The sequence below is a fragment of the Thamnophis elegans genome, chromosome Z (genome assembly GCF_009769535.1).
Source record: "Thamnophis elegans isolate rThaEle1 chromosome Z, rThaEle1.pri, whole genome shotgun sequence".
In the NCBI taxonomy this organism is placed as follows: Eukaryota; Metazoa; Chordata; class Lepidosauria; order Squamata; family Colubridae; genus Thamnophis; species Thamnophis elegans.
This window is the reverse complement of record NC_045558.1, coordinates 54,126,356-54,153,509: the sequence shown is the minus strand read 5'-3', so window position 1 is coordinate 54,153,509 and position 27,154 is coordinate 54,126,356. Positions and strand designations below refer to the sequence as shown.

Sequence of the window (27,154 nt, the reverse complement as noted above, 5' to 3'; positions counted from 1 at the left end):
ATATATTTAAGAAAAAGAGATGATAGATAGATAGATAGATAGATAGATAGATAGATAGATAGATAGATAGATAGATAGATAGATAGATGATAGATAGCAGTGGTGGGTTTCAAAATTTTTAGAACCTCTTCTGTAGGTGTGGCCTGCTTTGTGGGAGTGGCTTGCCAGCCATGTGATTGGGTGGGAGTGGCTTGCCGGCCATGTGACCGAGTGGGCATGGCTTGGCAATCATGTGACTGGGTGGGCGTGGCTAATTTGTAAAATGTGCTGAAATTCATTTAACAATGCTCTTGCTTAGCAACCAAAATGTTGGCTCAGAAACTCTGGCATTTGAAGCATGCAAGTCTTAAAGCTGTCAAGTTACAAGACCCTTGCACCCCTAACCCTTTAGGAAAAAAAACCCAGGGGTGTTCAAACTTGACAGCTTTAAGACCTGTGGACTTCAATTCCCAGAATTCCTCCTCCAGTCATGTTGGCTCAGGAACTCTGGCATTGAAGTGTGCAAGTCTTAAAGCTGCCAAGTTACAAGACCCTAGCACCCGTAACCCTTTAGAAAAAAAAACCCAGAGATGTTCAAACTTAACAGCTTTAAGACTTGTGGACTTCAACTCCAGAATTCCTCCTCTCGCTCTTCATCTTGATGATGTGCGGTCGGGGGGGGGAGGGAGCTGGAACCAGTTCTAAATGGCACTGTAGATTTGTGGAACCTCTTCTATAGAAAAGGTTAGAACTGGCAGGAATCTACCCCTGATAGATAGATAGATAGATAGATAGATAGATAGATAGATAGATAGATAGATAGATAGATAGATAGAGTGCGAGAGAGGGGGGAAGGAGAAAGAAAAAGAGGGAATGGAGGAGAGAGAGGGGGGGATTTTGTTCATTTTTTTGTTCATTTTCCACAAGTCTTAAAGCTGTCAAGTTTGAACATCCCTGGGGTTTTTTTTCTAAAGGGTTACAGGTGCTAGGGTCTTGTAACTTGGCAGCTTTAAGACTTGCACACTTCAATGCCAGAGTTCCTGAGCCAACATGACTGGAGGAGGAAATTACGTTAACCCTCCTGATTTATTATTAGGATTGGTCAATAGCAATAGCAGTAGACTTATATACTGCTTCATAGGCCTTTCAGGCCTCTCTAAGCGGTTTACAGAGAGTCAGCATATTGCCCCCAACAATCTGGGTCCTCATTTTACCCACCTCGGAAGGATGGAAGGCTGAGTCAACCCTGAGCCGGTGAGGTTTGAACCGCTGACCTGCTGATCTAGCAGTAGCCTGCAGTGCTGCATTTAACCACTGCGCCACCTTGGCTCACACACTCAGTCAGAAGTTTAGACTGCATTTATTATTTCTGCGCACCTATTAAGTCTTTTCCAAGGACTTGAGATAGGGGGTATTTAATGGTGTTAAAGATTACAATTGCAGAATGTAAGCTGTTCAAAATAAAGCTGTCTTCTGCAATAGACTCATGATAACTTTGTCAATGCTAATGGGATTCAAGTGATCCTCCAGTTGTTTTGTGTTTTAATCCAAGAAACCAGTTACTATTGTTCCTACCTTTCCTTTCTTTTGCCACAGGATAAAATAAAATTATTTTATTTTATTTTGTGGTACCACCAGTTTTTGCTTGCAGATCAATGGTATTTCTTGCAGATATTTCAATGCACAATGTTGTTATTTTATCATGCCATTGCTTGCAATCAGACTACGTGATCTTTAGCTAACCAAGTGGTCCATTGCCAGGTATTGTTTGCTTTGCCTGCTACTTTTTAATATACTACCCATGCAGTAGTGGGTTTCAAAATTTTTTAGAACCTCTTCTATAGGTGTGGCTGCTTTGTGGGAGTGGCTTGCTGGCCACGTCACCGGGTGGGAGTTGCTTGCCAACCATGTGACTGGGTGGGAATGGCCAACTTATAAAATGTGGTGAAACTCACTTAACAACACTCTTGCTTAGCAACCAAAATGTTGGCTCAGAAACTCTGGCATTTGAAGCATGCAAGTCTTAAAGCTGTCAAGTTACAAGACTCTTGCACCACTAACCCTTTAGGAAAAAAACCCAGGGGTGTTCAAACTTGACAGCTTTAAGACTTGTGGACTTCAACTCCCAGAATTCCTCCTCTCACTCTTCATCTTGATGATGGGTGGACGGGTGTGGAGAGGGAATTGGAACCGGTTCTAAATGGCACAGTAGATTTGTGGAACCTCTTCTATAGAAGAGGGTAGAATTGGCAGGAACCCACCCCTGTAGCCATGTAATATTTTGTTTTGCCATGTCTATCTGTCTGTCAATTTGCTTGTCTGTCTGTCTGTCTGTCTGTCTGTCTGTCTGTCTGTCTGTCTATCTATCTATCTATCAATCATCTATCTATCTATCTATCTATCTATCTATCTATCTATCTATCTATCTATCTATCATCTATCTATCTGTATTTCACATTTCTGAACTCCCCATCTCAAAGAGAGATTCTTGGCAATGTACAATATGGTATCATACTAAGAAACAGTATATAAAAATTGTAATGTTAGAATTAAAATATTAAAAAATATTTAATAATTTCAAGGAGGCAAGAAAATTTTCAAGAAAGCAATTTTAGCCCAGGTAAAATTAGTTGACAAAGGCAAAGGGTGACTTCTTGTGGCACTAATCAACTTCACAACTGCATGTTCCTTTGGGCTCCCCAAGCGGAGCCACAATGGGAAGCCCAAGAATCTGTTTTTTCTTTGTTTTTTATTACTGTTAAACAGTAATATTTGCATTATCAGTATCAATATCAGTATTTTTATTTTGTAAGAGCAGCTAGCATATTGTCATGAAAGAAAAAAGAGTGAATCAATTTTCACTTAAACATTTAATAAGGTATGCTTACCTGGAAGCCTTGGTGACCTCTTTTACCTTGGTATCCCTGAGATAAAAAAAATTAAAGGAAGTTAGAAACTGTTCAATGTTTACACAACTTATACTTTGGTACAGTTATTTATATACAGGGTGGCATTCAGGAGATTTCCCTCTCAATCTCTTTCAAGGCACTACATTGAATGATGCAAAGGTGGGAAAGAGATTAGGAGAGATTAGGCAAAGAGACGGGAGCAGTCAGGTAAGAGATAGTATAGAGCAGGGGTCCTTAAACGTTTTAAACAGGGGGCCAATTTACGATTCCTGAGACTGTTGGGGGGCCAAACTGGATTGGTGGGCGTGGCTAGGTGGTCATGTGACTGGGTGGCATGGCCAATTTAACAGTTCAATACACACAAATTAAACTTCAATTTGTTTTGTTTCTGGGGTTGTTTTATTTGCTTTTGTTTGGATGTTGCCCTTTTAATTGACTTTTCTTTTTACTTGATTGATTTTTCAGTTGTTTAGGAGTCTAGTGGTACACTTCAATAAACTCAGTTTTGCAGCAATTCTTCTCAGCCCTAAGGAGCTTACAATCAACAAGTCTCTCTCTCTCTCTCTCTCTCCCTCCCTCCCTCCCTCTCTCCTTCTCCCTCTTTATCCTTCTTTCTCTCTCTCTTTGTCCTATTCTCTCTTTCCATCTTATGGAGACAGGGGAGGTGAAAAATGGACCCATTTTTGGCTTTCCCAGGGTGCCTGCAAGCCCCATTTTTCACCTTCCCCACCTCCACAAGGCCTCCGCAGGCTAGAAACAGGCTAAAATGGGCCATTTTTTGGCCAAAAACAGGCTAAAACAGGCCTGGTTTTCACCTCCAGAACCTCTCTGTAGGCCAAAAATGGGCTAAAACAGGCCAGTTTTTGGCCTCCCCAGCTGTCTGTGCATCCCATTTTTCACGTCATCTATCTCCAGAATGTCTCTACAGCCAAAATGTTTGGCCTTACCTTCCAGTTCCAGCCCACAGGTTCGCGAAGTTAAGTCCTACACTTGGCCGAAGGGTGGGGGCTGGCGGGTGGGTGGGGTGATGTGGACAGGGCAGTCTCATGGTCCTGCCTGGGCTGGATTAATGGCTTCGGCAGGCCATATACGGTCCGTGGGCCACAGTTTGAAGACCCTTCATATAGAGTCTGCACTGGATAGGTTCAGAAGAAAAGCACATACTCTAGTATCTTGGGTTTTAAAGGCTGGTGGCAGGGATGAAGATTATGCTCTCAGACTTTAAAAAAAGATCCTTTCAATCTAGCTTTATAATAAAGTAGAATTAGCTCATCTGATTGTGATTCTCTGGTTTATCCTATGTCACCATCAATGATCTATCCAAACATCTGAGACAGGGGTAAGCTGGTCCAAATGATAAAGGTGATCATATGGCATAAATATTTATTTAAATAATTTATAAGAATTCAGATATTTTAAGGCAGGAACAAAGTATCAATGCAATATATATGCAACAATTTACTTCAACATTCATCATTGGCCATATTGCAGCATTACTGACAGTATGGTTACATCTGAAGAGCTTCAGATTCTTCAGTCCTGATTAACTATGAATGCTAGAAATATGAGCTGAGTTAAGGAACAATTTGCAGTCAAATGTGTTTCTCTGGGTTGATGCACTATATTTAGCCATGGTTTGTTGCACCATACTTACTGAGTACACAACACTTCCAAAACATATAAAGCATACTGTATTTTTCGGAGTATAAGACGCACCTTTTTCCCTCAGAAAAGAGGCTGAAAATCTGGGTGCGTCTTATACACTGAATACAGCATTTCTTGCCTCCTGAAACCCTGCCCCCTTCATCAAAATGGCCATGCATAGCCTTTAGGAGGCTTCCAGAGTGCTCCTGGGAGCTGGGGAAGGCAGAAATGAGCGAAAAATGTCCCCCCCCCAGCACTCTACAAGCCTCCTAAAGGCTATTTATGCCCTTTTTTGAAAAGAAAACGGGCCCATTTTCATGAAAAACTTTTTTAAAAAAATTGACTCTTCAAAATCTCAGTGCATCTTATACTCTGAAAAATATGGTACTAAACAAACCCAAACTGGTCACACTATATCAGTAGTTAGTATCACATGTGAGTCTTGGTATTGCATCCCTCTCATACAACCATGCAGTACTTATCTCAAAAGGCTTGACAACCTTTGTCCCAGAGGTTCAATATTCCTACTGGCTCGCACTATGGTGATCTCTGACCTTATTTTCAGGTTAGCTTATCACCATTGTTAACTTCAACAGCTATAACAGTCACAATCTCCAGCAAATATGGAGATAAAAGGAGGGATAGTTATGGTGAAGGATTTGATGGGGGGTGATAGAAGCAATAACATCTTGAACATCTTGAATCATCTCACTTGTTCCTCTGTCTATAAAAGCCCTCAGTCTCATGTAGATGCAACAATTTTTCTAGCCTCATTTTTGAGGTACAACAACAGGACTGCTCTGGACTTTTATTTTGCCACTTTAAATGCTGCAATGCAGGTAAGAGCCCTAAGAAAAGAAACATTTGAGTTAGCAGCTTCTTTCTGTCTAATACTATGAACAAATTTGGAAATGGCCTTCGATATACTATCATGAGGATCACTCATAAGAAAAATCAATATAAATTTTTCTTTCTTTGGTTCTTACTTTGGTTCCTTTGGATCCTGGATCTCCTGTAGGTCCAAAGGGTCCCCTTTCACCCTATAAACAAAACACTATGTTTTATTTTGAATGTAAAAAATGACTTCTTTCCTAAATTCCATACCTTAATCTATAAACAACCTATTAAGCTTCTGCAATCATGCAGCCTCCATTTGTGGTCTACATATCCCATTTTCAGCATGATGGGAGATTTATAAATAATCTCCAGTATAAAAATGCTTTAAAAATGCAACAGGTAGATGATGATAGATAGATAGATAGATAGATAGATAGATAGATAGATAGATAGATAGATAGATAGACAGACAGACAGACAGACAGACAGACAGACAGACAGACAGACAGACAGACCGACCGACCGACCGACCGACCGACCGACCGACCGACCGACCTGGTGGGAGTGAAGATAAGGGCTGCTACTACACGTTCAAAGTCCCATGCCATATTTGTATGTATGTCACACTTGTGCATAAAAAAGTGGTAGAGCTTCAATTACCCAGTCATCATTGTCACTTTTTGCCCTTCCACACAGATGCTACTATATGGATAGATAGTTGTATTATTTTATGTAAACTGGGTGCTTCTCTACTTATACAATTTAGGACCAAGACACCAAGGAGCAAACTGTGGCTCCCACATAGAAACTGTATTTGTTTTGAACAGAACAAGTGGTTACCAAATCTATACTAGTCTTCCCTTAATATCATAAAAACATACAACATTTTTATTAAAGCAACGTTCAACTAACATTCTAGTGATCAAGAAACATATTATAAAAATAACTGATTACCTTTCTTCCATTTCTTCCTTTGAAACCTTTTTGTCCTGCTGTGTTATTATTTATTCCAGGAGTACCCTAGATATATTGTGATAAAAATATTTATGTTATTTTGTCTTTAGGCATGTTTTAGTAGTATTAACTGAACAGCACATAAACATAATTAGTACAAGATTAGATTGATACACTTTTGTCAGTCCTTTGAAGGCTATACCAGCAAAATTGAATCAGCATTTTGAAACTTCTCTATAAACCAAAAGGATTATATAAATTAAATAGATCTATCAACATCCAAAAGAATAATACTGGTACCCCTGGGGTGATAGAGATAGAAGAAGGATCTATACTATGTATATTTGGGGCAAATATTCATAGCAGTTATCTCCCTAGATACCAATGAAGAAGAAAAATAATAGCTCTCAAAAGAAACCAGCATGGCTGCACAAAGATCTGTCTGATAAATGGAAAGACAAAAATGACAAGTATAAAAAATGGAAAGAGGGGCACATAACTAAGGCAGAATATCAGCACATAGCCCGAGCCTGCAAAGATGAAATGAGGAAAGCTAAGGCTCAAAATGAACTTGCGACAAAAGTCAAAAATAACAAAAAAAAATTAGGAAGCAATTGGTCACTAATGGAAGAAAGTGGCAAGAAGGTGAAAAGCAACAGAGAGAAAGCAAACCTATTTACCATATTTTTTGGAGTATAAGATGCACCGGAATATAAGATGCACCAAAATTTTGAAGAGGCAAATTTTTTAAAAAAGTTTTTGCACTGTGCAGACCTCCCAAAAACAGCCCATTTTTGCGACGGGTTCATCTGGGTTCAGGAGAACCTATAGTTAATGTTATAGCCAGTTCAGAGAACCTCCAAATTCCATCCCTGGCTAGCCCCTCCCACCTCAGCCTGGAAGCTCCCACCCCAGCCCAGCCCTCCCAGGAGTCTCCATGTGTCCCATTTTGGATGCAAGGTAAGTGAAGGCTGAAGTGGAGGCTCAGGGAGGGGGGAAACAGGCCTTGTGGAAGTTTTCACCCTCCTAGAGGCTCGAGAAAAGCCTCCAGAATCTGGGGAAGGCAAAAACATGTGTGCTCCCCCCCCCCCGCCATGGTGCAGGAGGCAAACTACACCAAACCCACCATGGCCACACCCACCCAGCAACCAGACAGAGAGCCCATTGCTGAAATTTTTGAAGCCACTCTTGTACCCAGGTACAGTATAGGTGGTACCTCACTCAATAGTAGTAACTGTGAGAGAGATCTTGGAGTCCTAGTGGACAATCACTTAAATATGAGCCAGCAGTGTCTACAGCTGCCCAAAAAAAGCCAACACAATTCTAGGCTGCATTAAGAGAGGGATAGAATCAAGATCATGTGAAGTATTAATACCACTTTATAATGCATTAGTAAGGCCACACTTGGAATACTGCATCCAGTTTTGGTCACCAAGATGTAAAATAGATGTTGAGACTAGAAAGAATGCAGAGAAGAGCAACAAATATGATTAGGGGACTGGAGGTTAAAACATATAAAGAACAGTTGCTGGAATTGAGTATGTCAAATTTAATGAAAAGAAAGATTAGGGGTGACATGATAGAAGTGTTCCAATATCACAGGGGTTCCTACAAAGAAGAGGGAGTCAAGCTATTCTCCAAAACACCTGAGGGAAGATTGAGAAGCAATGGATAGAAACTAATCAAGGAGAGAAGCACAACCGAGAACTAAGAATAAATGTTCTTGACAGAACAATTAACCCGTGGAACAACTTGCCTCCAGAAGTTGTGAATTCTCCAACACTGAAAATTTTAAAGAAGAGATTGGACATCCATTTGTCTGAAATGGTATAGGGTTTCCTGCTTGAGCAGCGGGTTGGACTAGAAGACTTCCAAGGTCCCTTCCAATTCTATTCTATTCTTTCTAAATATATATTATATTTAATATATTCTAAATACAGTATATATTATATTTAAAATTGCAGTATAAATGTATAATATTACTGGCATACACTCTTCTTTAAAGAGAGTATATGGAGATTAACATTGTGGACCTAAAGTAATAGTGATTCTCTGTTAATTCTAACACAATTCTAGTCTCTAAAATATCTATAATATACACATGTGCATAACTAGGCAGAATAAATAAGACCAAAAATTTCCCTCAGTTGTCTCTTATCAATAGCTTTTAAAAAGAATCATTATTATATACAAAATGACTCATTTTTCCCTAATATTTTTAACCATAGAACAATACATGACATTCATTTCCATTAAAAAAATATTTACCAGATCTCCTTGGAAACCATTTTTGCCACATTCACCATGAATTCCCTTGACTCCTGGGCTGCCCTTTAAAAAACAAAACACATGAGAGATGTTTTGAACAACAAGATGTAACTGAGTCTTAATTCATACAAAATGGAAGCAACTTCTGGCAGTTAAGGCCAGAATAGCTGAAGGCAGTTGGGCATCCTCATTTCTGAGAGGAACATCTACATCCATCACTCCTTTAATGCAAATGGCCATGTGCCTAATTCTCAGTTTGTGTACTAGCTCACTGTTAACTATAAATGGTTTATACCTTCCTGCACTACAAAGAGAAGCTGAGATCAGTGTAGTATTGACAGAGGTAAAACAATATATCAGTAACGTTATTTTGGAATACAAAAATGCTATGGTAGTATGGGGAGGGAGGATGACACTAATGCTAGTTTGGATCTCAGTAATTATACACTTGTATAATACTATTTATAATCCACAGCTGACTTTTAACCATCAGTTGTCGGCTGTGACCAGGGGGGCATTTGCCCAGGTTCGCCTGGTCCGCCAGTTACGGCCCTACCTGAACCAGGAGGCTCTCACAACAGTCACTCGAGCCCTTGTGATCTCTAGGCTGGAATACTGCAATGGGCTCTACATGGGGTTGCCCTTGAAGTGCATCCGGCGACTGCAGTTAGTCCAGAATGCAGCTGCGCGAGTGATAGTGGGGGCACCGCGGTTCGCCCACATTACACCCATCCTCCGCGAGCTGCACTGGCTACCTGTCGATCTCCGGGTGCGCTTCAGGGTATTGATGACCACCTTTAAAGCACTCCATGGTAGTGGATCTGGGTACTTGAGAGACCGCCTTCTGCCGATTACCTCCCTTCGACCGATTAGATCGCACAGATTGGGCCTCCTCCGGATTCCATCTGCCAGTCAATGTCGACTGGCGACTACACGGAGGAGAGCCTTTTCTGTTGCAGCTCCGACCCTGTGGAACGATCTCCCCGTTGAGATTTGTACCCTCACCACCATCCAGACCTTCCGCACGGCCCTTAAGACCTGGCTCTCCCAGCAGGCCTGGGGATAAGTTTTTAAATTACCCGCCCGAGTGTTGGTTGACTGTTGAATGCAAGTTGGTGTTTTATTATCTATCTTGTTTACTCACTGTTTGTCTTGTATTATTGCACCCCCTTCCCGTGATTGTAAGCCACCCTGAGTCCCCTCAGGGAGAAGGGCGGCCTATAAATCGTAATAAATGTCTAAAAATGTCTAAAAATACACTTATGTACTATAAATTGAATTTTTACTCTTATTGTAAAAATTGAAAAATGTATGTTTGAGAAATGTTGCCTCATTCCTCCTCATTCAGCTCTGAATGTCATTGTTCTTATAGCTGAAACCATACTGGCAGAAAAGAGAGGTACCAACAAGTTTGAGGTGCCATAAGTTCTAGAAGTCCAAAAATGAATATTAGAAATAAATGCTATTATTTCATATTATAATGAAAGTAAGGATCCCCTGGCCATATGGAAATTGATAAGGTGACCAGATGTCCCGATTTTGGTGGGACAATCACGATTTCTAACAATTTGTCCCATGTCCCGGGGCGTTTTTAAAAAGTCCCGATTTTCTGGCTTCATGTTGAAAGCCCAATGGATTTGCTTAAGAAATCCTAATTGGGGCAAGACAAAAGACACTCTGTCTAACCTCTCTCTATATCTCAGTACTTTCATTGAAGATATTAAAACGTTAAAGCAAGAAAACGGAACACCCCCCTGCCCTTTTTACCTCCTTTTATAAGAAAAGATGACCCAGTACCATAGAGATCCAGGAAATACTTTGGCTAGAGAAGTAGCGACTATTCCTTCCTGGATTTCCCAGAGGGGAGGGGCACGGAGGTTGGAGGTCGGCTCATGTGGGAAAAATGGTGGCAAGGTTTCTTTGAAAAATATTTCCCTGGGACTAATTTCACCATTTTAATTTGCTCAGTTCTTTGTATTAACATCTACATCATTCTGGATTGACTTGGAGTGCCTGCCTCCTGGTAAGTGAGCTGGGTTTTTTTCTTTTATTTTTTTAATGTATTGTAAAATAATATTTTATTTATTGTGCATAGGACTTTTTAAAATAGTTTTATTCTGTGTGGATTCTTTTTTTTAAATTGTCTTAGACTATTTAAAAAAAGATTCTATCCAAAATAAATTGAAGTGAAACCATTTTTAAAAATTCTATGCACAGTACTTTGAAATATATTGTGCATAGAATTTTTAAAAATAGTTTTACTTCAATTTATTCTGTGTGGAATAGTTTGAAATGTTTTACTTCAATTTATTCTGTGTGGATTCTTTTTTAAAATTATCTTAGACTATTTAAAAAAAGATTCTATCCAAAATACAAAATACCAGCTGCAGTTATTCACTTGAGAACAGTGACAAGAAAAGTGGTATAGTGACCAAAGTTACAATGGCATTGAAAAAAGTGATTGATGACCATTTTTCACACTTAGTGACCATTTTCACACTTAGCGACCATTGCAGCATCCTCATGGTCACGTGATCAAAATTTTGATGTTTGGCAACAGTTACAATTTATATTTGTAAATTGTAGTTATGTTGAAATAAAAAAAATATTACAATACTATTTTTGCGTTGTATGAAAATTTTTGCTGTATAAAATTTTTAATCAAGGCCCCCCACTCCAGGTCAATGGTGTCCCTCTTTACCAATCTGAAAATCTGGTCACCTTAAGCGTGACTGCTGTCTTGACCTCAGCTAGAAAGGAATTAGAATGGATTGGCTGGAGTTTGGAATACCAGCACTCTGAATTTCAAATAAATAAACCAAATAAATCCAAGTACCTGGTTACCAGGGTCACCTTTTTCTCCTTTAAATCCTGGAAGCCCAAGGGAGCCCTTTGGAGACAAAAAAATCTATTGTCATTAAATTTATTGAGTTAAATTAAATATTTAATCAAATTTAATTAATTAAATAAGTATCATTAATTTATATGGAACATTAATAGAAAATAAAGAGAAACAGATCTTACTAGCTCTCCATTAATGCCATCAAATCCTTTTTCTCCATTGCTTCCCTGCAAAAATTATTAGGCAAAGTTCATCACAAGATCAAGCACATATTACTGTTCTATGATTTGATACCAAGCACAAAAAATATACAACATCCAAACTACTTTTTATTTTAGTTGTTTTCGTTTTTTAGTTTCTGACAGCAAACGATTTTTAAAATTTGAAAACTTTGCAAGACTATTATTACTTCCATTTGTGGTAATTATTCATTGTTATACTATTTGCAGTCGTGCAGTTGTTAAGACACTAAGTTGGAAATTAGCAGAATGGGAGTTCTAGTCCTGCCTTAAGCACAAAGCTACCTGGGTGACCTTGGGCCATTTTCTTTTTCTCGGCCCTAGAAAGAAGACAAAAACAAACCACTTCTGAAAACGTTGCCAAAAAACCTGCAAGGATTTGTTCAGGTAGTTGTCAGAAATCACAACTTGTTTGAAGATTACACTATAGTGAAATCCTAACATATATACCACAGAACCTGTGGTAAGAAGGGCGGCCAATAAATTTAATAAGTAAAAATAAAATAAATATTTTAATTACATATCAGGGATTTGCTATATGTTGGGCCATTCCAGAACACTTTGAACTTTGTTCACATAGTCTGCATGACAATTCTGGGTGTTATCATATCATCTTCCAGAAGGCACATAGTGTGGAAATCTGGAATTTAGAATTACAGCTATTGATTAGTGTGACTTTTAGACTCCCACGATTGTTCTAAAGAATTGTAAGGACCATCTTTAATGCTGGTACCTAATAACAAAATGTCTTTAAAGCCGTGCTTCAAGACTAAAATCAGATAACTGAGAAATCCTTTGGCCTCAGAGGGAACACAAAATGACATATATTTTTATCACTAGAAATAGTTGTCATTTATATATTCATTTTGGTCCAGGGATTTTTTGAGGAAATTAAAATAATTAATAATAATGGGCAATTAACTCTTGAATATATTATATGATTTACAATTTTTAATCAAAAGTTGCATTTTTTAAAACAAAGAATTGTGTTGGTTACTGCCAAATTGATTGCAGTAATACATTGGAAAACTAAAGTACTTGTCATCATTCTTTGGAACAACTGATTTTAAAATGTGGAAACAGCTGTAACTGAAAAAACAACACATCAGCAAAAGTTCCTGAGGAAATCATTCATTCAAATGATGTATTAATGAGCCAATTGCTAAGTGATTGCTCTCATCTATCCAATTGTCTTTCTGGGAGAAATGCAGTATTAGTTTACCATGTAGGTGGTAATATCTATTTACTCCTGATTGAAAATTAAACATAATATAAACTTCTTGTGTTTGTGTGGGAGAGCATCAGAAAATCCCTGAAATATGAGCTAGATTGGGAAATAAATTTCAAAAAACCAAACAAACAAAATCTGGAGGAAGACAATGGGGAATCTGTTTCCATAATGTTGTCAAGAAAACAATGCAGATGGTTTCATCAGATCACCAAAATTCAAACTTGGTCCCAGCAGATTATAATATTATCTTTTTTAAAGATATAATTGTATTTATATCAGCTTCCAAACTCTTTTTTTGTATTTTTTATTTGTCCTTTTCTTCTGAAAATCCCAACATTTTCTGAAGTTTTTGTATTCCCCTGGTAGATTTTAAATGAGCCTACATAATTTTGCCAGCTCTACAGATTAAACCTTGGTGGGAAGGCAAAAAATAACTTTTAAAAAGAAATTTATTTATTATTTTCTTAGTTGAGTGAATATTAAAATCCTTCCCCACCTCCACAAATATCAGTAAGAATATCAAGGATATTGCAATTTTCAGAAAGAGGGAAAATAGCTAGTGCTCATTTGGATATGATCTCTAATTTTAGCATACAGTCCATTTCTTTTAGTCCATGCTTTTAAATCAAGTTTCTGTACCTTCTCACCAATTATTCCTCTTTGTCCCTGAAAAAGAAGAGAACTATCAATACAATAATCTTAATTCAGGCAGTGGCATAAAGAACTTTTTGTGAAAACTTTAAAGGTATTGGATAAATACTGTAATTCCTACCTTAGGTCCCCTATTGCCTTGGCAACCACTGTAACCTTTATCACCATCTGATCCTGGCAACCCTCTTGGACCCTAACAATAGTGAAAATCAAGAAAGTTTATTATACAGAATTTGTATCAGTTCCATGTCATGAACAGAGAATATTTTGGCTTTCATATGTTGCTGAATTATACATATGCATGTATATATGCATGTGTACACATGCCCTATCACATGATTCTCTTTGAGGATGAACAACGTTATGCAGAACACAGAAAAAGAAAAAGGAGTTTAAATTAGCAATAGCACTGAGACTTATATACCACTTTACAGTGCTTTTCAGCTTTCTAAATGGTTTACAGAGTCATCATATTGCCCCCAACCATCAGGGTCTTCATTTTATTGACCTCAGAAGGCTGGAAGGTTGAGTCCACCTCAATGAGCTTGGTGAGATTTGAACTGCCAAATTACAGGTAGCCAGCCAGCAGGCAGCAGAAGTAGCCTGCAGTACTACACTCTAACCACTGCGCCATTGTGGCTCATTGTAGAAATTATATTCATAGTTCTTTAAACTTTGACATCTTTTTTATTGAAACTCATGATAAGTCTTACACACTTTTCATTACTTCTATAAAGCTACTTAGCCAATCACAAAGTTTTCTGATATTTGGGTCTCAATATAATAATTTTTTAAAATATGTCTTTGCTAGACCAAATTCTGTGGGCAATCTGGGTATCCATACACAAGGGCCATGATGGCAAACCTATGGCACACATGCCACAGATGGCACACGGAGCCATATTTGCGGGAATGCCAGTCATCAGCTCCGGCGTGCATGTGCGTGCCAGTCAGCTGATATTCGGCCTTCCAGAGGGCTGCGGGTGGCCTTTTTCACCCTCCCCAAGCTTCAGGAAAGCCTCAGGAGGCTGAGGAGTTTGAAAAACAGGCCCAGCGGGCCCACTGGAAGTTTGGGAATGAACTTCTGGTTGGCCCATTAGGACTGTTTTTTGCCCTCCCCAGCCTCCAGAGGCTTTCCTGAAACCTGGGGAGGGTGAAAAACGGCTCCAATGGGCCTCGGGAGTGCCGGGGGAGGCCGTTTTCATCCTTCCCAGCCTTCAGGAAATCCTCCAGAGGTGAGGAGGGTGAAAAATGGCCCCAACAGGCCAACCGAAAATTTGGGAACAATTTTGGCATGCCGTAAGAAAAGTTTTGCCATCACTGAACAAGGGTAACGGGGGGAAAAAATAATACACAGAATTTCAGAAAACTTAAAACTAACACCAAAAATTATCCAAAAGGATGCCTAAACAAACTGTGTCAAGCATAAGTCAGAAAAACAGAAACATATTTAATTAAGATGGAAAACTTTGAGAGAATGAGTGAACAGAAGTAATGTAATGTAAAAGTAATGCTAGATGGTACAGGATCACTGCATGTTGTTTTGATTTTTATCATGATTTTTAAAATGTCTCTTTTTTATAAATACATGAAATGTAATTTAATAACTTACAGGTTCCCCTTCATCTCCTAAGTGCCCTGGGCTTCCTTCAAAACCTTGAGATCCCTGAAATTATGATGAATAACTGAAATCAAATATTATTTGAAGAATACATAATGATTGTACAAATATTAATTAATTAATTATAAAGTATCTAAACAAATTGGTATTTTTTTCTCCTTTACCTCCATTCCATATTTTCCTTGTTCACCTGGTTCTCCTTCTTCACCAATGCATTTGCAGTATATGCAGCAACAAGTCCGTTCAGCAATGTTATTCTTGCAAAAAGGAGATTGGTCACAGTAATAAGAATTACCAGTAAAAACAAAATGTATCCTTTTACCAAGCCATAACATCAAGAAAATAATGTAACAAGTTCTTGTAGCATTTCAAATAAGCATCACTATCAAATCACAATTTTTCTCAGTTCACCACTTTATCTTCCATCATCTTAAGATGATCACTTAATTGATTCAAGGAGCTAGGCACTTCTTCTAAGTATTCATTCAGCAGTTTTTGTTTTGTTTATGTGGAAGATTTTTGTCAAAGAAAGATATTTCAACATGTTTATGCTGTCTTACAATAATTTCAAACATGATTTTTGGTTAGTGGCCAGAAGCTACAAAATGCACTTTCCAGTCATAGTAGTCTATCTACTGGGAGAAGAAACATTTTTCTAGACTTCACAAGTTGAACCAAAAGGAGGTTATTGTTCCTCTTTTCAACATACTTTTGTTTCATAGGAGAAAGTTAGGTTAATTTAGTAGGGTTTTTTTTTTTGCTTTTCATTGGGTCATTCTCTCTTTGTTTTCTTATATACCAAATGCTACAGTAGAACACAAAAAGAGAACTTACAAATGGATGTTTTCTATTAAGTTGAAGTAGAACTTATGTCTGAGTGGATATCAAAAGAAGAGACAAGCACATATATGAACAATGCCAAACAATATAATAATACAGTTATGCCATATTAAAGTGCTTTTTTAATTCCATGTTTTCCCAAAAATACGACATGTCCTGATAATAAGACCAGGCCTGATTTTTGGGGTGGGTGTAAATATACACCCCCCCTCAAAAAAATAAGCCCTAGTGAAAGGGTGGTGTGGCCAGCACAGGAGGAAGCACGTCCCTTCCCCGGTCACCTCAGCGCTTCTCCTTAATCGGATTCGCTGAGCCGCTCTGGCTGCCATTCACGAAACAGCTGATTTGTGGTTCCTGCTCAGGCCGTGCCCTTCAGCAAGTGCAGCTGCTTTTGCCATTGATTGCTGCCACAAAAGCAGCAGGAGGCCAAGCGATGCACCCCATTCGCCTTGCACCAGCTTTCCAAAGGGTACTGTAGCAGCAGTTAGCCACAATTTTTTTATCAGGCAAGTTGGACTCGCAAGGGTTTTTTTACAAGGTGCTTCCCTGGACAAAACATCTAGGAATGCAATGGAGCTACAAGTTTTGGGTAGGATGTGCGTCTCACAGCCCAACACCTCCCACCCCAACCCAATGCTAACAGAATCCTGTCTGCTTCCTTTCCCCACAGTCTCTTTAGAGAGAGGGGTGGCAGGTGGTGTGTGGGAGAAGTGAGAGGCATGGAGCAAGATGTGGCTTCTCTTGCCGTCTCTTCTCCCTGCCTCACCGGGCATAGCAGGCTTCCTCTGCAGCTTCCAAGCTGGGGCAGAGAAGCAGTGAAACACTCACCCCTTGGGTTGAATCAGACACTTCACTGGAGAAACCGCCCCATGCCTGCCAAGACTTCCTAAATCTCTTACTCCACAGATCATTCGTCTTGCAAAGAAAGCCCAACCTGATGCAGGGCAGTGGCGGGACACGTCAGGGCAGTGCCGGCCAGCCACTCAGACAGCATGAAGAACAGGGAGGGGAGGCAAGTGGGGCAACAGGACATGCAGTCCCATGCTTGCTGCCTCCTGCATCCCCAATATAATAAGACCCCCCCCCAACAATAAGGCCAGGGCCATATTTCGGGGGTCAAAAGAAAATAAGACCCTGTCTTATTTTCAGGGAAACATGATAGCTTATCACTTACATTTTCTTTGCTCAATTAAGTTTCTGAAAGTAAACCATGGTTTTGCATGAACTCAGTCTATGGCAGTCAAACTACATTAAAAACTAACTCTGGCTTTATTCAGTTTGCAAAGACAGTCAATATTAAAAATTGTGTATCTTATCTGCCTTTACTGTACTAAGCTGCCTTTATGCAGCTTATGATGGAAAACAGTGCAAAAAGCTTTACAGGTTATTATTAATTAACAATGCAATCTTCCTGGATAGGATGAAATCAAGTAGAAGATTTTCAATTTTCTGTAATATGAATTTATAGCGGCAGGGCAGAAAGATGGAAATATCGTCCTCTACTATAGATTTTTGCAACTTATATTTGTCCATATCTATAGAATTGAACCTACAGAATTTAAAGAAAGAGGACATCCATAGCATTCTTAACAATCCCAGCATGCATTGGAACTTTCTGGAGAGCTAGTCTAATGGCAAACCTTTATTTCACCTCTCAAAGGATGGTAGCCAAATTTCTTGGCTCTCAAGTCACAATAATTTACCCTTATTCAATAGATTTAAATGATATTTTACCTGTACCAATTTATTCTAGGTTTGAGCCTCTAAATTTGCAGTCCTAACATCCTCCCCCAAAGTAAAGTCAATTGGATTTGGAAGGATTACTTATGCCTTCACTTTTATGAATTGCTTACCATATATTTGAACAATTGACTGGCAATATCTCTCATGCCAATATTCAGCTGGATCTTGTAGCCATAGCCTTTTCCAAATTCAATGAATTGCAGGTCATCAAAATTTGAAGCTCCTTCCAAAACCACAGTTATTAATGCATCCAATCCTGGTTAAAATATTCATGGTTATTTGTAAGTATTCAACTAGTTCACTATTTGTAAGTATTCAACTTTGTAACAAAAATTTAATGCCTGCAGTTCATTATAATAAAGGATTTAGGTTTTAATGTCCATGTAAAGATATTTTAATTTTTATAATGTGGTACTGCAGAAATAGTGTACTAAAATGATTGGGGGGGGGGGGGAATCCAATGATAGATTTGATTAACCATCTATAGTCCACACAAACAAAGCCCCCAGTTTTCCACATTTAAGCAATTTATCTCTAACTCTGTTTCTGAGGACAGTCCTAGAAAAGGTATGTTGTGGAAATCTGTAATAGATAGAAGGTTACAGAGAGGATTATACCAAGAGTTTAGTAAAATTGAACTGGGCCTTAAGAAAATGGATTAAGGATTGGGCATTAAGCAAACAAACATTAGCTTTGTCTTGCTTTTGTCACAATTTAATACAAACAAAATACTTAAGAGTTGCAGAATCTTTTATGTAAAATATTGCTAATATTGACTAGTTAAGAAATATTAGAGTTGAAAGTAATAGCTAAGATGCCTAATTATAACAATGGAAAAAATAATATAAAATAAATACATACTTAATTGTAATTACAGTAAATGCTTTTGCAATTGCAAATCTGTGAGCTATTAGCATTTGTCAGGCTTCTGTTGGCCAACTGACACACACAAACTTTTGATAAATATATTGTATAAAAGTTAAGAAACCATTATGAAAGAATGCTGGCATCTATTGTATATCAAATATAATATTAGTTTGTTTGTTTATTTATTTATTAAATTTGTTTCCCACCATCTTGCCTCAAGGCAGCTCTGGGCAGTTTATAACCTATAAAAGCAATAAAACCATAAAAACAAACATTTCTAATAATAAAAATGCAAATTGTAAGGAAAAAAATGGGAAAGGTAGGATGGGAGGGAGAGGAGGAATCTTCTATTGGTCTGTTTATCATCTCCATTTATAGTGAAATTGGTGTTCAGATGCTTGGGCCTTTCTCCCACCAAGCCTATGAGATGGGTAAGTGTTAGACTGGGTAATGGATAGGCACACACAGGCTTAACAGTAACAACAGCTCTTTATTAAGTACAATAAGTGAGAACAATCCAGCGAAGGTTGAGTCTGACAGCAGCTCTTTTATAGGGAGCTGTCAGACCCTTCGACCAATAGGATTAAACCTCTGTTCCCACCGGAACAGAGGATCTTGGTGGAAACCACTGTAGTTAGAACTGATATCTAACACTCTTCCCCTCTTGGATTGAACAATCCTACTTGTTAGGTAGCCACGCAGGTAGGCGGGCTTTGGGGTAGCTCTTTTTGGGCAGGCCATGCATGGAGAAAAATCTCCATAGCACCTTGATGACTTCTGCCTTAGGTGGAGGTCATCAGGACTATCTCTAACCATTTCGAGTAGGCATCCACAACTACGAGAAATGTCTGGCCATGAACTGGGCCAGCAATGATAGTGATAGTAACACTGGGGTAGGTCGGTCCCCAACCAGTAAGTCCAACAATGGCTTGTGGTCTGTAACCAGTTTGAAGTCCCGGCCATATAGATACTCGTGGAACCTCTTTACTCCAACTACTGCAGCCAAAGCCTCACAATCCAGCTGGCTATAGTTCTTCTCTGCGGCGGACAAGGTCCTGGAGTGAAATGCAATAGGGGCTTCGGTTCCGTTGGACATGCAGTGGCTGAGGACAGCACCGATGCCGAAGGAGGAAGTGTCGCAGGTCAGCACTAACAGCAGGGTCTGGCTGTATTGAACTAGAAAGGAATCTACCGACAGGAGTCATTTTACTGCGGCAAATGCGGCAGCCTCAGCTCTGCCCCAGGACCACTTTGCGTTCTTAGCCAGGAGATGGTGTAAGGGCTCAGCAATAGTGGCTTTCTGTTTGAGAAAGACGCTGTAGAAATTAAGGAGCACAATGAATGCCTGCAGCTCAGTTTGATTGTGAGATGTGGGGGCATCCTGAATAGCTTTAATTTTTTGTGTAGTCAGGTGAATCCCAGAACCATCGATTAGGTACCCTAGGAATTCAACCCTTGGCACATTAATTTAGCATTTCTCTTTTTTGAGATGGAGGCCTTTGTCTCTAATTCAAGCCAAAACTGTTCATACACTTTTTAAAAGTTGCACCTCATTTGCAGCTGATACCAAGATGTCATTTAAATAGGGGACGATTCCTGGAATCCCCTGCAAAAGCCATTCCATGATGCTTTGGAACAGTCCAGGGGCGATACTAATGCCGAATTGCAGAGGGTGACATTTGAATGCACCCCTGAGCGTCACATTGGTTTGGGCCTCTGCCATAGCACCATCTGCAGACAATTGTTGGTATGCCTGCGCCATGTCCAATTTTGAAAGATTTTTCCTGGGCCTAGTGAAGGTATAGCTTAGGCGCTTTGTTGTAGTGCTTTATTTATTGTGCACTTGTAGTCCATGCAGATGTGGACAGACCCGTCAGATTTGAAAGGGGCCACTATAGAGATCTCCCAGCGTGCGTGATCAACCGGTTCTAGGATTCCCTGGCCCACGAGCTTGTCAATTTCCCTGTCAATTTTGGGGTAAAAGGTACTCTCCTGGGTTTTAGCCTAATTGGAGCTATGTTGGGGTCCAAACTAAAGGAAATTGGAGTCCCCACATACTTACCCAGACCGGTGCCAAAGACATCCTCGAACTCCTTAAAGATGACTTCAGCGCCGTCATCTTTCAAGGCATTGATACCAGTCCCTTCTAGGCCCAGGGCTTGGAACCAATCTAGCCCTAGGAGGCTCTGCAGGTAGCCGCTGACCACTGTCACTGGGAGTTTCCCACTGAACTGCTTGAACTTCACCTGGAAGGTGCCTTGGCCCACAATGGGGACTTGGTTTTCCTGGTAATCGCGTAGGTGGATGTCAGGGGTGCATAGATGCTGCTTCTTTAGGCTAGGGATAGCCTGCTTTAGGGTAAACCATGGTATGATGGTCAGTGATGATCCGATGTCGATCTCCATCTTGCATGGAGAATCCTCGATGACGACTGTGAGCTTTTTTGGCTGCCTGGTGCGGACTTGGTGGTTTCTGCCAGGCCCCTGGGTTGAGCCTCTGTTGGTGGCTTGATGAGCTTCTAGGCTGCCAGGTAGTGGCAGGGAATTCGCTCCGGCACACCTTGGCGATGTGCCCCTTTGATTTGCAGTGCTGGCAGGTTACGTCGCAGAAATGGCAAGCCAATCTGGCATGGTCTCCTCTGCAGCTAGCACAAGGCGGGAGATGTGGTTTGAATTTGTGTGCCAGCTGGGCGCAGCTATTGCGCATGCGGCAGCTGTCATCTTCCTCGCCTTCTGAGCTCTCAGGCTCTGCAGCCTTGCGATGTACGTGCGTACTCTTTCAAGCATCTTGTGGAATGCGTTGGTGCTGCAGAGTCTTAGTAGATTTGACGGCTGATTCAGATGCCCTGACCTCGTTCAAGTCGATCTGCAGAATGAGCTTAGATTTAGTAAGTAACCTCCTCTGCAGGGTAATGTCCTGCACGCTGCAAATTATATGGTCCAGAATCAGCTCATCCAGGTCTCAGAATTCATAGTACGCTGCGGCCTTGCGGAGTACCGCATGTTAAACTCATGCTGGAGAACATGCTTGGACAGCTTGGGGGCATAATGAGTCCTCAACGTTTGCTGGAGCATGGACCAGGCGACTGATTGCAATGGTGTTGGTTCAGAGAAGTCTCTTCCTGGCCACAGTATCCGAGGAACATGTTCTTCTTGCGGCCTTCAGAAAGGCCCATGAAGTTGTTTGCCTCGAGGAAGCAGTCAAACCGTAGCATGTAAGAGTGCCAGTGTTTGGTGACTGAGTCATACGGAGTCGGTGGGGTATGCATGGCCATTTTGTTTCCAGAGGGCGTTTTGAGTCTGTCGCTCAAAAATGGCTGCTCGAAGCCGCGCTGAGCTGTGGGCTGGATGTACTTGCTGGATTGCTACGCTCTTTTTGATTCGCCTAGTTGCCTTCCAATCCCACCTTCGTCATCAGTGTTAGATTGGGTAATGGATAGGCAACAGCTCTTTATTAAGTACAACAAGTGAGAACAATCCAGCGAAGGTTGAGTCTGACAGCAGCCCTTTTATAGGGAGCTGTCAGACCCTTTGGCCAATAGGAATAAACCTCTGTTCCCACCGGAACAGAGGACCTTGATGGAAACCACTGTAGTTAGAACAAGTATCTAACAGTAAGAAACCTTATTTCCATTATGTAATCAGATTATTTTCCTCTGACCAATAGGAAAACTAACTATCATATCACCTCAGGTCTGAAGAGGTTTACAGCAGCAGCCTTATATTGCCACATACTGACCAAGCCTAGAACTGCATTAAAAATACAATATATAAGCCTGATTTGTCCCTATTTGTACAATTTGTAGTTTTCCTTATATTATATTCCTTATATTATATTCCTTATATTAAATTCCTTATATTTTCATAGCTGATGATGAGTATTTCTGTAAAATTAAATTTCAATATGAAATTCTTATCTCCAACATCTGATAATCAGGTTCCATTTTTTTTCTCCTAACCTTTCAAGGCCAATAACTATGTCCACAACAACTTGCCAATTTGTTGTGTCCAAAAATCCTTTGTCTCAGATTTATAGCTCCCTTTTTTTCTTCTGGTTTTTGCATGGAAAGGGATTTTTTTACTCAGAAATATGGGAATATGGAATGGTTACATGAACTTAGTAAAACTCATGACATACCTTTTTTTTTCAGTTCTTCTGATTTGTCTTTCAGGATTTCTATTCTATCATCCAAGCCATCTGTAAAGATTAGTAGTACCTAATATGAAAGTAAAAATAATAATGTGCAGACTACCTAAAATTGTATTATATAGAACTGACTTTGAATACAGAGGAATAAAAACAGAAAACTCACTTTCCTTCTGTTTGCAGATTTGATTTGGAATGTTTCCCAAAGTGAATCCAAGTACTCTGCAGTAAGATGAGATGCATTGGTGATGGTAGTGCCCACAAGACTGTTTATAAGTTTTTCACTGTCAATTTGGAACTTTGATGCCACCAATGGATCTGTGTTTTTAATTTTCAGTGCCACACTGGTTTGTGTTTGTGATCCTGCATTACAGCTTAGGCTAGTTAAAGATGTGAGAGCGCTTGTAATTTGAGGAAGATAGAATTCCAGCTGGGGCTGTCCAAGGAATACATGATCACCTTGATTTTGTGAAGAGACCTCTATTCCCACAACAATATCCACGAAGCATGCTATTGTTTGTTACAAAGGAGGAGGAGATAGCATCAATTACAGTAAATTACTATCAGATGAAAAAGAAATAAAAAAACAAAAAAGAATTAATGCAGCAAAAGGAGGAAATATGTTTTTATGATCACTAGCCATGTCACAACATCAAAAGGAGAACCATGAGAAAATTAATTCAAAAATCTGACTCTGTTTGAATAATTTAAATATCCATCACTCTAAACCAGAGGTATCAATCTCAAGGCCAGTAGACCAAATCCAGTTCGCAGAGTGCTTAAATCTGGCCTGCAGTGCAACCTGGAAACAGAAAAGCAGAGGTGGGTTCCTCCTGGTACGGACCAGTACAGGCGGACCGTTAGCGGAAAACTGCCATATTTTTCTGTACCGTTGGCGATGGCAACCTGGCCATGCCCCCTTACCAGTATGATCCTCTGGCCTGTCCCCGCTAGCCCCCCCCCCGCCCAGTTGCCACTCGCTTGCTCTCTCACCCCACCTGTCTGCACCATGCTTGCCCTGGCCACCCACTTCCTTTGCCTGCCCAGCTGGCGGGGCTACAGCCGGTGGGGCCACAGGGGTGGTGGTGGCAAGCAGTAAGGGAAGCAAGCACTGGCCAGCATCCCTGCCTCCTTCCTCCATGAGCACGGCCAGAGTAGAAGGCTATCCCTAGCAGAAGCTCAGCTTTCTCCTCCATCTCTCCCTGATTTCTCCCCATTCCACTGCAAGTGAGGCAGTTGTCAAAGAGAAGGAAGCGAAGGGGCTTCTTCCAACAGCCGAAGCCTCGGCTCCTCTTCCTTCCTTGGCTGTTGGAAGCCCCCACGCTTCATTCTCTCGACCTGAATTCTCCCCATCCTACTGCAAGCCAGGTGGCTGTCAAAGAGAATGAAGCGCGGGGGCTTCTTCCAAAATTGAAGCCTCCATCCGCTCCTCTTCCTTCCTTGGCTGTTAGAAAAAGGCCCTGCACTTTGTTCTCTCCCCCTGATTTCTCCCCACCCGATTGCAAGCCACGTGGCTGTCAAAGAGAAGGAAGCATGGGGGCTTCTTCCAACAACTGAAGCCTCCGTCTGCTCCTCTTCCTTCCTCGGCTATTGAAAGAAGCCCCCGCGCTTCATTCTCTTTGACAACTGTCAGTGGCAGATATGAGGGAAATGGTGTGTGTTTGTAACACCTACTGTACTTGCATGAGGCAGTCAAGACCCAGGAATCCCCATTGGCAAGCAGGAGTCCCCCCTCTCCCCACCCCTTCTGGCAGAGCTGCAGTGTTGGAGTTCGGAGGTGAGATGGGTTTTTTTCCCCTGCCATTCTGGAAGAAAAGAAATCTATTGCAGGAGGAGGAGTAGCATAAAGCAGTGCCACCTTAAACCAAAGCTTTTGAGCAACTGGGAAAGAAAGCCATGCTTTTTGAGTGGTGGTTTTTGGCAGGTTCCAAGTGCGTCTTTCTTTCCCAGTTACTCAGAGGCTTTGGTTTAAGGTGGCCCTGCTTTAAGGCACCCCTCCTCCTGCAAGCAACAGGTGCCTCAGAGATTTGGAGGGCAGCTCGGGGGAGACAATAACCACAATGACTTCACTCCCCAGGAGCTGCCACCGCCTAAGCCCTCCTGGGAGCTGAGTGGAGCAGGAGCCCTGAAAGCAAAACATATCACCTTTCCAGTCATCGCTGCCAATTGGCCCGATTCTCCAATGCAATTTGTGAAGCGGCTTGTCTCATGAAAACATGAGGGTGGCATTTTCAGGATTTCAATGCCTATGGCTATAGGTAGGAAGACAGGGGCATCTCAGGAGTGAAGGCTTCGGTGCACGTGCCAAGTCCCTCTTCTGCCTCCATGAAAATCACTCCCACCCCTTTCACTCCAGTTAATTGTGCATAGAGTGATAGGGTTTGTTTTAAATTGTTAGTGACGCTTCTTTGCCAGCCTCCCAACTGGCAAAAAGAAATTTTCACCAACTGGAAGGGATGTGTGTGTGTGAGAGAGGGAAGGGGGGGGGGAGAAAGAAAGAGAAAGAGTGAAAGGAAGATAAAGGAAGGAAGGGAGAGAGAGGGAGAGAGAGGGAGAGAAAGAAAGAGAGAAAGAGAGAAAGAGAAAGAAGGAAAGAGAAAGAAAGTGGAAGAGAGATGCAAGAAAGAAAGAAAGAAAGAAAGAAAGAAAGAAAGAAAGAAAGAAAGAAAGAAAGAAAGAAAGAACTTATGATCACAATTGAGTCCAAAATTTTGGATGCTAAGCAAGAGTGTTGTTAAGTAAGTTTCACCACATTTTACAAGTTGGCCACACCCACCCGGTCACATGACTGCCAGGCCACTCCCAGCCAGTCACATGACTGCCAAGCCACGTCCACAAAATAGGCCACACCCACAGAAAAGGTAGTAAAACATTTTGAAATCCACCACTACAGCGAAGGATCAGCCTGCGGTGCCTCTGCCAGCGAAAACAGCTCGAAGTGCCAAGCGAAACACCCCTGTGCTCCGTTTTTGCTGGCAGAGGGTTGCAGGAGCCCGTTTTCATTGGCAGAGCACTCAGGCCACCCCAACATGAGTGATGTCGTGCTGGCCATGCCCACCTAGGTCTCAGGGATGGGTTTCAAAACTGATAACTACCTAATCTGTGGGTGTGGCCTATTTTGAGGGCGTGGCTTGCTGGTCTTGTGACTGTGTGGACGTAGCCAACTTGATGTCACTCACCAGGAGATGTTATGGATTGGGTAAAATGTGGTAAAGCTCATTTAATAATGCTCTTGCTTAGCAACCAAAATTTTGGGCTCAATTGTAGTCATAAGTCAAGCACTATCTTTGCCTTCCTCTGCATGGCAGCCTTGTCCTAGTAAACTCCTTCTCCTTTCTGGCAAATTTTCTCTCTGTTAGAGGCACCAAAATAATCCAGTCAATGTAAAGTTTCCTGCTGCAGCAGCGGGTTGGATTAGATGACCTCTGAGTATACTTCTAGCCCTAAATTGCTGTGCTGTTTTTCTTTCTTTCTTTCTTTCTTTCTTTCTTTCTTTCTTTCTTTCTTTCTTTCACCCTTCTCTCTGTGGCAAGCAACCCCCTCCCAAATACAATATTACTCCCAGAAAGGGAAAAATCAAATTGCTAACAAAGAAACCTGCCTGAGACTCATTCCACATTCCTGCCAAATAGTGATAATGAGCCTTTAGAAAGTTTGGCTCCATTCAGTCACACAAGCAGGGAATCATCCAAACACAAAGCCTATATTGCACAAACCCCAAAACTTCAAAAACATAGAGCCATATAAGAATTCTTCATTTTATCCAGTTTGTTGTTCAGCTGACCCAGAAACAAACTGCTGAATGTCACTTTGAAAACCTCCTTCCAAACAGCTTTTTTGGAGAGCAGGACTCTCCAAAGTTTGCAGCTTTAAGACTTGTAGACTTCAACTCCCAGAATTCCACAGCCAGGCATGCTCAGTTCTGATTTAAAGCAACAGCACTTGTTTTTCTCCTTGGCTGAATCTCCTGGCTGAAAAGTGAGTTTCTTTCTTTCTCTTTCTTTCTCCCTTTCCTTTCTTCCTTCCTCCCTTCCTCCTCCTCCCCCCACTCTTTATTTTTAAAGCTTTTTCTCTTGCCTGAACCAGCAGGGGGGGAAACTTTTTTTAAAAAAGCTTCAGGCCACCTTTATTACTACTGGTCCTATCCGGTACGCCAGATTTTCACTACCTCTTCTGGTGTACCGTACTGTACCGGGAGGAACCCACCTCTGCCCAGTCCCCTGAAGTCAAATACAACCCCGATGAGGTCTTCAATGAAATCGAGTTTGACACACCTGCTCTAAACCAATTATACATTTATCTGGTTCACTTTAATGTGAAAATGCCTAATATGTACCTTCTGAACCTATTTCTGATTTAAAATGCACTTGTATTCATATTTTT

At 40.8% G+C, this 27,154-nt stretch overlaps 1 protein-coding gene across 1 annotated transcript in view; it reads right to left on the bottom strand.

Annotated features, from left to right (window-relative positions):
* The window catches only part of LOC116521160 (collagen alpha-6(VI) chain-like), a 73,037-nt gene that overhangs the window by 19,459 nt on the left and 26,424 nt on the right, over positions 1–27,154 (bottom strand). The window contains exons 10-22 of the mRNA XM_032235857.1: positions 22,938–23,281; positions 22,763–22,841; positions 17,869–18,014; positions 15,340–15,432; positions 15,167–15,220; positions 13,676–13,747; positions 13,543–13,569; positions 11,616–11,660; positions 11,428–11,481; positions 8,592–8,654; positions 6,324–6,389; positions 5,519–5,572; positions 2,868–2,903 (exon numbers count right to left, since the gene is read on the bottom strand). Coding sequence (XP_032091748.1) covers positions 2,868–2,903; positions 5,519–5,572; positions 6,324–6,389; positions 8,592–8,654; positions 11,428–11,481; positions 11,616–11,660; positions 13,543–13,569; positions 13,676–13,747; positions 15,167–15,220; positions 15,340–15,432; positions 17,869–18,014; positions 22,763–22,841; positions 22,938–23,281 — 1,133 coding nt within the window. The remainder of the gene's footprint in view (positions 1–2,867; positions 2,904–5,518; positions 5,573–6,323; positions 6,390–8,591; positions 8,655–11,427; positions 11,482–11,615; positions 11,661–13,542; positions 13,570–13,675; positions 13,748–15,166; positions 15,221–15,339; positions 15,433–17,868; positions 18,015–22,762; positions 22,842–22,937; positions 23,282–27,154) is intronic.